Raw genomic sequence first — 15,817 nt, 5'->3', positions numbered from 1 at the left:
AGTTCAGATTCAAACCATTGTAAACTTTTTATTACTATGACCAATATATTTAAAATTCAAAATTATCTCTCAATTTAAGTTTACATTTTAATTCTTCTTTAATTCTTTTTGTCTTTCTGTGTATCCTTTCAAGTCAATACTGATTCCTAGGGACAGTCTGGCTTAGTTCCTTCATTTTCTTGGCAAGATTTTCAAAAGGGGTTGCTCCTTGTCATCTTTTTAGGGCTAAAAGTGACTAGCCCAAGGCTACCCCACATAGCAACATGCTTAAGGCAGGGCTAGAATTCATTGTCTCCCAGTTTCTAGCTTGCCTTAACCACTACACCAAACTAACACTCTCTTAAATTCATTACAAATAATTAATGTCATATAAATATAGCCATACTAATAATTATGCCTGTCCCTCTCTCCCAATGAAAATATTAAACAACCTAAAGATGAAAGAGCAACAATTGTTTTAAAATGCTGGTGAAATGTCTGTAAGATTTATGTGACATTCCTTAGGACTATCTTCTCTAAGTAGAAACTATTAGATAGATAACCTTTACTGTCATTTTTTTTACTGTGGACACAATGGCACACATTAAAAATGAAAGCAAACATATACTGTTGGGAGATGTTTTGGTACTCATCCTGAAAGATAACTATGGGATGGGAATCCAAAACAAGGCAGTCTCCCACTTTGGAAGAATTTTACTCTCTTATTTAAGGCTGCCCCTCCAACCTTTTGTCTTTTAGAGAGCAGACAAAGATCTTCTTCTTCCATAAAGCTTGGGGGAAATGAATTTTATGGAATATACCAGCCAATATTTAAAACATTTTCAATTTTTAATATGTTGGATTTTTACAATGTGCTGTTGTAAGCTACCCAGAGTCAACCAAATAGGTAGCATATAAATAACTGTAATAAATATAATGTTATTTGAAAAATTGAAAAAATTAAAATTATGAGTCAAATTTTGACACAAAGGCTAAGAATTTTATGCCAGAAAATGGAGATTAAAAAAAATCACTGACAGAAAGACATCATAATCAGCACCTGGTAGTGGAGGAGGAACATGACAAATGATAATAACGTGTCTGCAACAATTTGTTTTCATTTTCATTTGTTTTTCTCCCCTTAGTGGGCTAAAAAGAAACAAAAGAAGTTGGATGATGAAACAACATAAAATTAAGGCTTTTCTCCATAGCAAAATATAAATCCAACTCCCAATGAATATATAACATTGCAGTACATTAGAAATAAGATTTAATAAGCAGCATTCAAAAATCAAAAATTTGCTAATAGTTACTCAAATAGTTAACTATTCATCTAACAAAACTAATGCACTAATGATTGGGATTCACAGTAGATTTACAATATAAATTATATTTGCAAAAGCACTGTATTTTAATTATTTCAAAAACCAAATCTAAAATTTGTGCCAAATTAAAATGGATAGAAGCAACAACCAGTTTTTATATTATCTTTCACAGGGTATTTCTGTTTCATAGGGTTAATGGGTTTTATATTTAAATCCTATTGTTAACGTGATTTATATGAAACTGTTTTAACCATTATTCTGGTATGTGCATTAGTTGGCGCATATGTTCATTCAGACAATATGTGGGATATTAGTTTTTTCTATGCAAACTCCTACAATAGGAGTTCAATGAATAACCTTTTACAAACTTTAGCAACCCAGTGTATTTCTATAGGTCAGTATTGAAAAGATCATCTTCCAATTATTATCAGATAGAAAGCCCAAGCATACATACCAGTTTAAGGATTCAAGTCTTTTACCCATGGTTAATCCCAGTACTTTCAAATAAGATGGGGTAATAAACTTTGACTTGAACAAAACAACTATATATCTGCTACAGCAACATATTTGCATTGAAATGATGTGTTTGAGTGAAAAGGTGGAGAGGGGGAAATCAAACATCCCTGCCAGCATGTTTCAATGTCATTATAAACCATGTTTTACTTAACTGAGCCAAGCACATTAATTTTCACAACTCTAAAAGAATAAAGTATACCAGCTAAGACCATATAACATGCTTGGCTAAAATGTGTCAGGGTATTCAGCATGTTATACCACTCGTTTTATTTCAATAACGAACGATCTAACTATGTTAGCATGTTTCAGTATAACTAACATCTGCTGGTATATCTCTAGTTAAAAGAAAGGATGCAAACCAGCAGTTTCCCCAGCTGTAAGATTTCCAGTTTGGGCGAGGCACACCCTCTATCCCGAAATCCTCACCCCAAAGCTGTTCTTGGTGGTCTCTCCCGATATACAAGCACTCTGTATGCGGGCAGAATGCTCTCATCTCTTGCTGACTTCGGAATTCTACGCTCTTACGTACGGCTCTGGGTTTCTTAGGTACCTGATGGAGCATCTCCGCGGGGAGCTGGGACGCCCTGAACAATTCTGCCACTTTACTGCCTCCGACAGTAGTGGTGCCCAATCCAGGTCCCACCTCGGGAGTAGACTGGCCGCCGCCGCAAAGCGAAAAGAGCTCGGAGAAATATTTCTGCTCGTTCCCCGCCAAAAAGAGTGCAGAGGTTCCTGCGGCGGCGAGCCCAGAGAGAGCTGTTCCCGCCCGCTCCATTGCAGGGAAAGGGCGTTAATCGCCGTTCTGAGGCGAGCACAAAACTCCTCTAGAGGAGGAGGAAAGATCCTCCGTCTTTGCGGCGCGGAAGGTACCGCCCCTCTGGCGGCGGCGGCTCTCCAGCTGACCTGCCTTTCCCCAGTGCGGAAGAGCGCTATTTCTGCAGTGCTGCCCTTCAGGCGGGAGGAGGGCGGGAAAGAGCGAAGACGAATTTCCACGCGTCTTCTTCCTTCTCCCTTTCTACGGCGGCAGTTTTCCCGACGGAAGAGAAAGGAGAAAAGCTTGGGGGAGGGGAGTCGAGGGACTGTCGTGACTGCGTGAATCTAACAGGACGAAATATTAGAGCTCTGCTGCAAGGATGATGTTTCGGACTCGCTGCGTCAGAGCATTTTCAGAATAATAATTTGGGGTTCCAATTCATGCCATGGTTACGCAACTATAAATAAAAATGAGATCGGCGCAGCTGTGAGGAGAAAAGAAATATTTATTCCTAAAAGCAAACAGGAATAAAACTGCAGAGAAATGGAGTGCAACAACAGACCTTTTATAGGGCAGCTGGTCCTGGTGTGGAAGTATCTACGTGCTGATTCTTGGGCAGGGGTCTTCAAACTTGGCCCTTTTATAACTTGTGGACTTCAACTCCCAGAATTCCTTAGCCAGCCACGCTGGCTGAGAAATTTTGGGAGTTGAAGTCCACAAGTAATAAAAGGGCCAAGTTTGAAGACCCCTGTTCTAGGGTGACACTTCAAGGGTGTGGAAATTGGCACACATCCCTAGAGAATGGAATATTTTGGGGAATATTAAAAAGGCAGGATAGAATATTTCCCCTAAAGGAGAAATGGGGGAAAATCTTGAGGCAGAAACCAGCCTAGTCTCCCTCAAGCAGAAACTGAGGAGGCCAATCTTTAGAAATGCAAAATGTGGTAATCCATTCAGGAAGACTTGGTCAATCTATTCATAAGCAAAATGCCTTCAGCCACAGCTCCCACAGAAGACTGCAGCTGATGGGATTACAGGGGTGTCAAACTGCCGCTTGCAGGCCGATTGCATCATACAGAGGCTGCGCCCACCCCAGCTCTGGCAATGCAAAAAAAGTCATGATATGTCACAACACATCAGGTGATGTGGTGAGTTTGACATCCACGGATTAGAAAAACAAAGACTCCTAAAAATTACATTTCCCCCATCCAGGACAGGACCTCCAAGCAAGGATTAGTCGGCTTGGACCTGTTACAAGGTCCATGCGTAGAGTTTAGGCGTGGCTATGCTTATAAGCAGGTTTCCTCACTAGCTGGCTTGTATCCTGACGATGATGGCAGATGTTAGCCATCGAAAGCTTGATTTTATTTATTAAAACCTTGGTGTTTTATTTCCTGGTGATCGCTTCCTTTTTTACTGAAATGTATGTACCCAGGAATCGCTATTCTTCAATTTTTAATGTAATTTTTAATATAGATATATAGATATTGTTTTCTGAGGTTTTCGAGGGTGTTTGTATGTAGGTCTTTGGTTACTCGAGTCTTCTTCCGCGTAAAATTGGAAGTGTCTTGGCGACGTTTCGATGAAGTCTCATTCGTCATCTTCAGGCTGGTGCTTTCAGCGTCATGCTTCTAGGAGCAATCGTCCTAGAAGCACAAAGCCGAAAGCACCAGCCTGAAGATGACGAATGAGACTTCATCGAAACGTCGCCAAGACACTTCCAATTTTATGTGGGAGAAAACCCGAATAACCAAAGACCTACATATATATATATTAAATTCATTTAGTGACCATTCAAAATTACAACTGCCCTGAAAAAAATGACTTATGACCATTTTTCACATTTACAACTGTTACAACTTATGACTATTTTTCACATTTACAACTAAGGTCACATGATCAATTTCAGATGCTTGGCAACTGATATTTATGGCAGTTGCAGGGTCCCAGTGTTATGTGATCACCTTTTGTTATCTTTTGTCAAGCAAAGTCAATGAGGAAGCAGATTCACTTAACAACCATGTTACTAATTTCCCAACTGCAGTGATTCACTTAACTGTGGCAAGAAATGGGACAAAATTCACTAATAAATGTCTCACTTAGCAACAGAAATTTTGTGCTCAGACTTCTGGTCTTGCGCAGTAGCACAGCAGTCGAGAGGTTCAGGGCTCTGTGCATTTCAACTGATTTTCTTCCTGTTAGGGGACCCTAAATGGGCCAGAAGCCGCCCCGACAGGTTTCTTCTTGGTGCTAGTGACGGGTTTCTCTTTCTTCTCCTTTTTGGGATCTTCCACGAGTCGTTGTCAGCCTCCCTCCTACATTCGGTAGGTGACTGGAGCTCAGGACCCCACAAGATTAAAGAGAGTTTGAGTCTTGGGTTAATGTCATGGTTCCGATAAATGAAACTCATTAAAAGAGCTTCAAGGCAAAGATTTCTTCCTTAAAGAACATTTTATTCAGGAAACAAAGTATTGGCACTTACATAGTTAAACCCAAGACTGAAATTCCCTCCCCCAGATACAAAGTAACAAGTTGCAATTCCCACCCAAACAAACTGTCAGAAATCACATTCTCCAATTAACACAACATGTAGGCTTTTCTTCCCAGCTCCTCAGCCCACCAAAATTTTATCAAGCAATGCCCTTGAGTTCCCACACAGCTGCAGTTGTTATGGCTAACTAAACCCTCAAGCATTTATCCCATCCTCCCTTCTACCTCTAAACTTCAAAACAATAAAAGGCACTCTAAAAGCAAAGGTAACATGGCTGCTGATTCTCAGTTGTCATAGTATTGACATCCATTGTCACAGCGTTGACACTAATATGATTTATGCTGTTTGCTTAGCTAGCATCCTATGACTATCACTAAGTGTTGCATCTTATGATTTATGATGAATGTGTTGCATTTATGATTTATGATGAATATATTTTTATGTTGATTATGATCATGATTTATCACTATTGCTTGTATGTACACTGAGAGCTTATGCACCAGAGACAAATTTCTTTTGTGTCCAACCACACTTGGCCAGTAAAGAATTCTATTCTATTCTATTCTATTCTATTCTATTCTATTCTATTCTATTCTATTCTATTCTATTCTATTCTATTCTATTCCTGGTTCCTCACTTTTTGGAAATGTAAGTTCTGTTTCTAAAAACCTTTTTAGTTTTTTATGAAAACATGTAGATTCCTCAGTAAGAAGGAAAGACTAGCAGTGTTCCAATATCTCAGGGGTTGCCACCAAGAGGGAGTCAAGCTATTCTCCAAAGCGCCTGAAGGCAGGACAAGAAGCAATGGATAGAAACTAATCAAGGAGAGAAGCAACCTAGAACTAAGGAGAAATTTCCTGACAGTTAGAACAATTAACCAGTGGAACAACCTGCCTCCAGAAGTAGTGGATGCTCCAATACTGGAAGTTTTTAAGAGACTGGACAGCCATTTGTCTGAAATGGTATAGGGTTTCCTGCCTGAGCAGGGGGTTGATCTAGATGACCTCCAAGATCCCTTCCAACTTTATTATTATTGTTATTGTTGTTATGACACCAGTGCAGATAAAGATGCAGCTATCTATATTTGAATCTTCCGCACCTTATAAACGTTGTTAGTCATCGCTTTTAAAATGCATCTTATCAAATTGTATACCGTATATTCCGGCGTATAAGGCGACTGGGCGTATAAGATGACCCCCCAACTTTTGAGGATTTTCAGGGTTTAGAAAGTCATGTTATACGCCAGAAAATACAGTACAATATTGAATTTCTGTTTATAGATGAGCACAATAGGAGCTCCTTTGCTGCTAGGAAGCTTTGTCCTGTCAGTGCTTATTTCTGTAAAAAAAATAGGGTTGGCCACTAGGGGGCAGATTGGTTTTAAATTCAGAGAACAGCTACCCGTATATTCCTGCGTATAAGACGACCCCTGACTTTTGAAAAGATTTTCAGAGTTTAGAAAGTCGTCTTATACACTGGAAAATACGGTATTATTTTAAATTATTAACTGAAAAAAGTGAGTATAGTTGTAACTCTGAATGGATGGTTGATGCATTTGAAACAATTATATACTATGCTAGAAAAAATATTCAATGCATTTTAAGTTTATGTAGATTAATATAGTGCAATAATGTAAATGGTTGAATTTCAAATTCTGACTAAATTGTCTTTTACTATTAATTTTTTAACAATAAAAACTGCAATTGTATGGCAGGAACAGAAAACTTTTGTTGGTTTTCAATTTTAATCATACCTGATTATTAACAAATTTATATGAGCCTGATTGGAATTGCAGCCTAGGTTCTAGAAAACCATACTACCTACCTACTACTCTATCCTTAGTCTTTTTATTTATGGATATTTAAGTATACACACCTTGAGTTTTTAAAAATCATATTGCCAGAAAACTTGCCATGTTTACTAGAGTGTGCTCAAAGTTTATAATTCTGTAGCTGAGGAATTCTGGGAGCTGAAGTCCACAAGTCATAAAAGGGCCAAGTTTTTAAAAAATATTTCATTGGGTTTTATAAGGATAGGAAAGGGATGGGATCATTAGGGGTATAGGAAAGGGTAAACACAAGGGAATTGGGGGTGGATACAACAAAAAATCCACGCTTAACAAGCAAGTTACCGTCTGGGTATCAAAATCATATAAACATCACTTATATAGTACTAAACCAGCGATTCTCAACCTATGGGTCGCGACCCCATTTGGGGTCGATCGACCATTTCACGGGCATCGCCAAGCAAGTCTGTCCGCCATTTTTTTCCCCTTTTCCGGCAGATGCCTTACCTCCCTTGGGCTGGGCCAGTTGGTGGCCCAGCCGGTGGTCGGCCTGCTCCATCTCTGCCGCTTGCCAGCTACGTCTCGGACGGCACAGGGGGCGGCACCATGCATGCACGGTGTTCCCGTGCAGGGAAAGTCCTCAACTTATGACCGTTTTAGTCCTCGACTTACGACCGGTTTAGTCCTCGACTTATGACCGGTTGGGGGTCGCGGCATTAAAAAGGTCGAGAACCACTGTACTAAACAATTATAATAAACTGGGTTAACAATAACCATAAGAATAAAAGATATAAATAATATTCATCTTACTAAATAACCATAATTAATAAAATATTAATAAGTTATAATCACTAATACTTAGAATCACATTCAACCAAATTAATTTCAAAATCTTTTCTCATTCTATTGTATTGCTAACCATTGATAAAATTTTCCCATGTTTTAAAGTAGATAGAATCTTCTTTCTCTTTGATCTCTAAAGTTAATCTATCGATTTCTGCACATTCTAAAATTTTAGTAATTATAGTCTGATCAGATGGTAAATCTTCATTTTTCTGAAATTGGGCAAATACTATTCTCGCCGCTGTCAATACATGTAGTATTAAATATTCATTTTCTTTTCCATAATTAGTTCCTGATAATCCTAACAAAAGCAATTCAGGCTTAAATTCTATTTGTATTTTAGTCATTTTTTCCAGCCATTGATGGATCCTAAACCAAAATTTCTTTGCCTTAGGGCATGTCCACCAGGCATGATAGTAGGTACCTGGTTTTTGTTTAATTTCCAGCAAATGTTCGATACGTTTTTAAACATTTTCACTAATCTAACTGGTGTCATATGCCATCTATAAAACATTTTATATAAGTTTTCTTTATATGAGGCTGCTTTAGTAAGTTTAATATTTCTATCCCAAAGGTTTTGCCAATCTTCTAACTTTATAGAATGTTCAAAGTTCTTTGCCCATACTATCATTGTTTCTTTTACTTGTTCTTCTTCCATCTTCCAACTTAACAGAAATTTATAAAGTTTTTAAATCAAATTTTCATCTGTTGTTAGGAGTATTTTATCAATTGGTATCTGTTCTTTATACAATCCCATTACTTTTACATCTTTTTCATATCTTGTTTGAATTTGCAAATACAACCACCATGTTAAATCAATACCTTGTTTTTGCAAAACTTGTCTGTCTTTAAGTTTTCCATTCTTATCCAGCACATCTTTATAAGTAATGAGTTTATCATAATTAATTAAATTTGGGTAAGCAAACACTTCCATTGTAGAAAGCCACTGAGGTATTTTCATGTAGATTTGGTGTTTAATTCTCTCTCACTCTGAAAGCAATACATTCCTTATAGTGTGGTTTTGAAAGTATTTATGTACTTTATTTTTCTCATACCACATAAACGCATGCCAGCCTAATTGCAAATCATGTTCTTCTAAGTACAGAAGTCGTTTGTTTCTCAATGTGATCCATTCTTTAAGCTAGAGCAGAATAGCTGGTTGATAATAAAGTCTCCAGTCTGGAAGTCCAAAGCCCCCTCTGTCTTTAGTTTCCTGTAGTAATTTAATTTTAATTCTTGCTTTCTTTCCTTGCCATATAAATCTCAGTATTGTTGTGTTTAAATCATCAAAAAATTTCTTAGTCAGTTTAACAGGAACTGTTTGGAATAGAAAAAGGAGAGAGGATTTCCGGTGATGCCACTGACCAGATGCTGGGAGAGATTGTCCATTCCCCAGGTCCGAATTTCCTTCACTGGTGGGCCCATTAGGGCCAAATGCCACCCTGGACGGGTGGCCACCGAGGGACGAACCTTTGAGGAACGGGCGCTGGAGGTAGCCAGCTTGCCGAACCCAAAGCAGTCCCTGGAACCAGCAAAAGAAAGGCAGAGTGCATCTACGCGTGCCGTCATTAATCAACTGATCGTTGGAGACAGAAAACAGCTGATTTGGAAAGCAAGCAGCCGAGCCGGGTGAGACTATGTTTCTGTTCTTTTAAAGTTCTTAAAGTCTTAAGTGGACTTTATCGGAAAGAATAATCTGTCTTTAATTCGAAGCTGGAAGCTGAAGGGAGGAAAGGAGGGGTTTTTGTCCCCCCCTCCCATACAAGCGGCAGTTTAAGCGATTTTATTAAGGAGAAGCAACTTGGACTATTTCAAAATTAAACTGGAGAAACCATTTCACTTGTAGAAGGAAAAGAAAACATCCTAACTCGGAAAAGCCACGCTAACTGCTTCTTTTTGTTTTCTACTAGAACTTTAAAACCTTGTTTCCGCTTTGAATACTTTTTTTTCTATTTAAACATCAGGGGGAAAGAGATAGCGTTCCCCTAATGGTTACATTGTAATTTTTTTTTCTCTCCTCTGTTCGCTGGCAGCTTTGCTTATTCAGCTGCAAAACTTGGCTCAATGCCCAGACACTTGACTCTACGCCCAGACATTCCTATCTCTTTTAAAAGATACTGAAAGAGACTTTTTTTGTAAGTGTCTGGCTACCTGCATATTGCCTATAATAAGGAAAATTACAAAAGAAGGAAATTTTTATTGGCTTTTTTTCTTCTCTTTTTTTGGCAGTGGAATAAATTTTTAACTTGTAATTGGACTATAAATTGTTCTTTTTTTCTCTTGCTTATAATTTTTTCTCTTTTAGATTTTTTTATTTTTGTCTCTTTTGTTGTTTTTTTCTTTTTTTCCCCCTTTTTTTACACCTTTTTTTAGTCTTCCTCTTTGGATATAAATATGTACTCTCCTTTTCTCTTTTTTTCAAGATTTGGTTGGTTGTGGAAGTTGTTTTTTTTTTCTTTTTAATTATCTCTGTATTGGATTGGTTTTTTTTTCTTTTTCTTTTCCAATCACATTTGGCCTTGTTTCCTGATAATAGAAGAGCTTTGGATTACAATTGGCCATTGGGCCATTTGGCGGATTATAATTAGCCATTGGGCTCCTTACTGGATTATAAATAAAAAGAACAATTAAAAAATGAGCGTCTCAAATTTGGCTAAAGGGGTGAAGAAGGGTTCCTCAGCCCCTGCCTCAAATTCTGTGAGTCCAGCTCCCCAAAAATCAATTACAACATTTCTACAACAGGAAACGCAACAAAAGATACGCAAATGATACTCCAAACAATTGCTGCATCTAACATGGAAATGAAAAAAGATTTGGATAAAAATTATGAAGATTTGAAAAATGATCTTCTTAAAATGGATCAAAAAATGGAAACTTTTCAACAGGCGATGACAGACACTCAACAAAGAATGCAAAAACTAGAAGATAAGTCAGTGGTGGTTGATCAGAAATTAGAAGCTCTGCAAGAGTAAAACCAGAGATTGGCGCAAGCTAAGGCGGAGTTGGAAGACAATATGGCTGTCATGGAGATGGAAAGAGTATCATATTTTTTAAGATTCCAAAATATTATCGAAGAGAAGGATGAGAGCTTGTTGGAGTTGATGAGTGAGATACTGGTGGAACTACTTGGAATGGAAATGGACCAAATGAAATGAGAAATGGATCAGGTTTTTAGAGTTAATTCAAGCTACGCAAGAAGATTTAGAGTTCCCAGGGAGGTCCATGTAAGAGTCCTCAAAAGATCCACACGAGATGAGATTTTGAGAGCAATAAGAGATCAACCACTGAAATATAAAGACAAAGAACTGGTAGTTCTGAAACAGATTCCTAGAGGAATAAGAGAAGCTCGAAGAGAGTATCAATTTTTAACAAGGAAATTGTTCAACAAAGGAGTGAAGTTTAGATGGCTGGTCCCAGAAGGATTATTAATTTTCTGGAACTCTTCTGGACACCCCCTCTCAAGCAGAGGAATTTTTTAACAATCATAGAGCTTTTTTGGAAAAAGGCAATGGTGCATCCAAGAAATCAGAGGAAATAATGGGTGCAGGAACATTGAAGCAAATGGAGGAAGAGCCCCAAAAGACCCAATCAGAGGAAGATGTAAGGCTCAAAGATCAGAGGCAGACAAGCTCCCCTAGAACATTGAGATCCAGATATAACTAAAATTATGGAGAAGACTAGAATCTTTTCAATAAATATAAATGGTCTTAACTCCCCATCAAAAAGGAGTAAAATATTTCATAGACTGCAAAAATTGAAATTGGATATAATTTGCCTTCAAGAGACGCATATTAAAAGACAACATTCTAGGTTGCTAAACAACCAAAAATAGGTAAACTTTATTTCTCTTCGGCATTGCAAAAGAAAAGAGGGGTAGCCTTTTACATAAAAAAAAGATGAACCCAAAACAAATTTACGTTGATGATGAAGGGAGACTATTAATGGTGGAAATTACATAGAATCAAAAACAAATTTTGATGGTCGCGGTATACGCCCCCAATGAGAAGCAAGATCAGTTCTTTCAGCAAGTATACGATAAATTAGTGGAATTAAACTATCAAAATCTCTGTATACTTGGAGATTTTAATGTAAAATGCAAAACGGGATTATAAAAGTCACAAACAAGGGAAAAAAGGGGGAAATACCCTATCCAAATCTTTTTTAAAGATGAAAGAATTTATACAAGATACATGGAGAGAAATGAATCCAGATAAAACACAATATACATTTTACTCGAGTAGGCACAAATCGTGGTCAAGAATTGATATGATATGGACCTCTTATGAGTTAAGGACTATGATACAGAAGATTGAAATAGAATCTAATATCTGGGCAGATCATAATCCAATTAACATGATTTGGAAAGGAACTAAGAAAAAACTAAGATGGTCATTGAATAAATCCATACTGAAAGAAAAGGAATTCTTACAATTAGCAATGAAAGAAATGGAATTTTTCTTTAAAATTAATAAGAAAGAAGACACCTCTATTCAAAATGTATGGGATATGGTGAAAGCATATTTCAGAGGTTTGGCTATAACCTATGTGGCTAAAAAGAATAAAGAAAAGAAACAAACACAGCTCAGATTGAAAGAACAATTTAGCAATTTGGAATCTGAGTTACATGTTGACCCACAAAAGAAAAAGTTGAAGACACAAATGGAATTAATAAAACATAAGATAAATTTACTTGAGATGGATATAATGGCACAATAGATTAAACGATCGAAACAGAACTTTTTTGAAAATGCTAATAAACCAGGAAGATGGCTTGCATTTGACTGAAAAAAGAAAAGGAAAAAAGATTGATAAGTAAACTACAAGACTCAAAAGGCGAGTTATATTGCCATAATGATGTAATGAAAAAAATTACTAAGGACTATTAGGAGACACTCTATAAGGTGGAAATGATTTCTAAGGAGGCAATACAGGACTATTTAAAAGAAGCGAATCTTCCAAAGGTGCCCAAGACAATGCAACATATGTTAAATGAGAAAATAACAATGATGGAGATTGCAGAGGCAATAAAAAGGCAAAAGGAGGATAAAACTCCGGGACCTGATGGACTTCCTGCAGAATTTTACGTAGCTCTCCAAGATATAATAAGTCCGATTTTGAAAGATTTATGCAATGAAACTTTTTCAGAGAAAAAAATACCAAATTCATGGACTGAAGCTAATATTATTTTGATACTCAAAGAAGATATTGATTGCACACAAATTAAAAACTATAGACCAATATCTCTACTAAAGGTGGACTATAAAATTTTCACTGAAATAATGGCGGAAAGAATGAAGAAATTTTTGACTGAATTTATTCACTCAGACCAAAATGACTTTTTGCCCAAAAGGCAGATAAAGAATAACCTAAGGATCATCTTAAATGTTTTGGAATATTATGAAAATCATCATGGGAAACAGATGGCACTTATTTTTTGTCGCACAAAAAGTCTTTGATAATTTAAATTGGCAATTTATGTTTCAACAGTTGAAGGAAATGGATTTTGGTGAAAATTTTATAAATGCTATTCAAGCAATTTATAAGAAACAAACAGCAAGGATACTTTTAAATGGAGACTATATAGACGGTTTTGATATTAAGAAAGGCACAAGACAGGGATGCCCGTTGTCACCTTTGTTATTTATTCTTAACTGGAAGTGTTGGCTAAGAATATTGTTAGAGAATTTTAATTTCTTTGTTAGTGAAAAAATAAATCAGAAGCTCTCACAGTTGACTGCATTTAGCTGATTCAAAATAACTTATTTATATTCATATAAAAATATTTTCAATACCATACATTCTTCTTTACAGCAACATAGCTCAATTGAAGACTTCTTACAGAGAGATACAGAGACAAACCTGAGACTGGAAAATCCAGCTCCTAACTCAATACCTTTTTTGCACAGACTCAGTAGCACTTTCTTCACATTGGCTGACTGGGTTACCACATGACTCTTCCTGCTCATGAATATTCCAACAAATATTAGGCAAGATATGGAAATCAAAGGACTGGAGATAAAAGATCAGAAATATAAATTACAGGCATTTGCAGATGATTTGGTTTTTATTCTGCAAGAGCCATTGGAAACAGCCACCAAACTCTTGCAGATAATAGAGAAATTTGGAAAAGTGGCTGGACTGAAAATAAATAGGGAAAAGACTAAAGTTTTAACAAAAAACCTAACAGACAAACAGAAAAACCAATTTGCTAAAAAGACAAATCTTCAAATAGTTAAAAAAGTTAAATATTTAGGTATTCATTTAACAGCAAAATATACAACATTAAAAGAGGATAACTACAAGAGATTAGTGAAACAAATAAAAGCAGATTTGGAAAAGTAGAAAAATCTTCAATTATCATTGTTAGGAAGAATAGCGACTGTTAAGATGAATATTTTACCAAAGCTAGTTTTCATAAAAGGGCCAAGTTTGAAGACCCCTGTCTTAGCATTTATAGTCAAGATAAATTAGTTTTTTTTCAAAGTGAGCTCATGTAATAGAGTAAAGGTCCCCAACCTTTTGGGCACCAAGGACCGGTTCCGTGGAGACAGATTTTTCCGCAGACTGGAGAGTGCATGGTTTTGTGTGCTGCCTGCAACTCACATATGGGGCTTTGCTTGTTTGTGTGGACCAATTGCTGGCATGCTATGGCTCGGTACTGGTCCACAGACTGGAGGTTGGGGACCCTTGTAATAGAGTATGTAGATGAAGTATGCAACAGAGAATTTTAATTACAATAATTGAATAAAATTTGAACTGTCTCCTTTTTTCATAAGCCCTAAGAATGATGCAGATCTTACCAAACCTGAGTAAGACGAGTACTCTTAAATTTCTTTTCAACAAACTGGCTATAATTGCTTGCTTTTTCTGGTTTCCTCTTAGCAATAACTATAAACTTAGAATAGTTTCTTAGGAACTTGCATGGAAACAGATGCTCTCTGAATCAACAGCTGTATATCTTTAGGAGTCTTAATTTTCTTGCAAATTCAAATGTGCAAAAAACATATGGAGCACTTTAAAGATAGAGGAGTTGCTGAGTTATGTATTGCTTACTTTTATATGGTTTATCACATTCAATTGCCTCCTCTCTGGCTCAAAGAAAAATAAGAGAGGAAATGTTTTGTTTTTCTCTATAAGCAGTTGATGACAGGAGGGCAGAAATTAGCGTCTTGCACCTTCTACATTACCTTTTGGATCTTTTACAATGTACTCTACATAAAAACACTTGGATTCAATATACCAGAATAAGTTAAGTTCTTGTGCTGTATTTTACCTAAGCACATTTTGCTAAACATAACACCAAGGTTATAAGCCTTCATGCTTATGCCACATGTTTTGACCTGAAACTTTCTTTCGCTATTAAATGATGCTGATGCGTCTGTTTAGGAACTTTAGACCTGATTTGTGTTTTATTAGCAGAGTTATTTTCCTAAACCCACATTCCAAATTTTGAAGATTGTATTACATGTCTGCTACATTATATAAGGGACTGGATATGTTAAGCCCAGATGGTGCAATTTGCATGTTTGGTTTTCTTCTCACTTTCACCATGAGTGATAAAAAGATAAACAAAATCATAATTCAGACAAGGCATATGAGTGGCAAAGCAATGTTTTGTTTCAGAATCTATCCTTTTGTTCCACATTTGTTTTTGTTGTACTATATGTAAAAAACTTTAATGGCAAGGAATAGGGGCAGATTCATATTTACAAGAATAAAAAAATAACATTTCAAAAGATGAGTTTATATTCTTTAGAAATGTTAAAATATTTTAAAACATGAAAAACTACACTGAAAAAGTAATGGTTTTAAATTTTTGTTTGCTCTCACATTTATATAATACATAAATATTTCAAATTAAAGTGTCTTTAACATAACCATTGGAAACGCATTTTCCTCTTCTATTCATTGCACCTGATCTAAAAGTGCCAATCTTCATACTTATATAGCGAAGTCTATTAACCTATACTCAGATCATGTTACCTATGTATTAGAATACTAAATATCAAGATATGTTTCTTCTAGTTTTCAGTTAACTTGTTTAAATCCTGTGGGCTGCAACATACATTACATACAGTAAAGTAGAAGGGTACATGTAGCCACATATATAATTGTATACCAAC

The 15,817-nt window shown here is 36.4% G+C and overlaps 1 protein-coding gene across 6 annotated transcripts in view; it reads right to left on the bottom strand.

The window, feature by feature from the left end:
* Positions 1-2,698, bottom strand: part of REPS2 (RALBP1 associated Eps domain containing 2) — a 117,988-nt gene extending 115,290 nt beyond the window's left edge. For all 6 annotated transcript variants that reach the window (XR_005556333.1, XR_005556332.1, XM_039339897.1 and 3 more), the window contains exon 1: positions 2,371-2,698. Coding sequence is in view for 4 of the 6 variants with exons in the window: in XM_039339897.1 (XP_039195831.1) it covers positions 2,371-2,595 (225 nt within the window). In the remaining 2 variants the exon portion in view is untranslated. The remainder of the gene's footprint in view (positions 1-2,370) is intronic.
* Between the last annotated feature and the right edge of the window lie 13,119 nt (positions 2,699-15,817).

Source organism: Crotalus tigris, unplaced genomic scaffold, assembly GCF_016545835.1.
Source record: "Crotalus tigris isolate CLP2741 ecotype Arizona unplaced genomic scaffold, ASM1654583v1 scf7180000017740.3459589, whole genome shotgun sequence".
Lineage (NCBI taxonomy): Eukaryota > Metazoa > Chordata > Lepidosauria > Squamata > Viperidae > Crotalus > Crotalus tigris.
The sequence above is the reverse complement of the archived record's forward strand: the minus strand, read 5'-3'. Positions and strand labels throughout refer to the sequence as shown.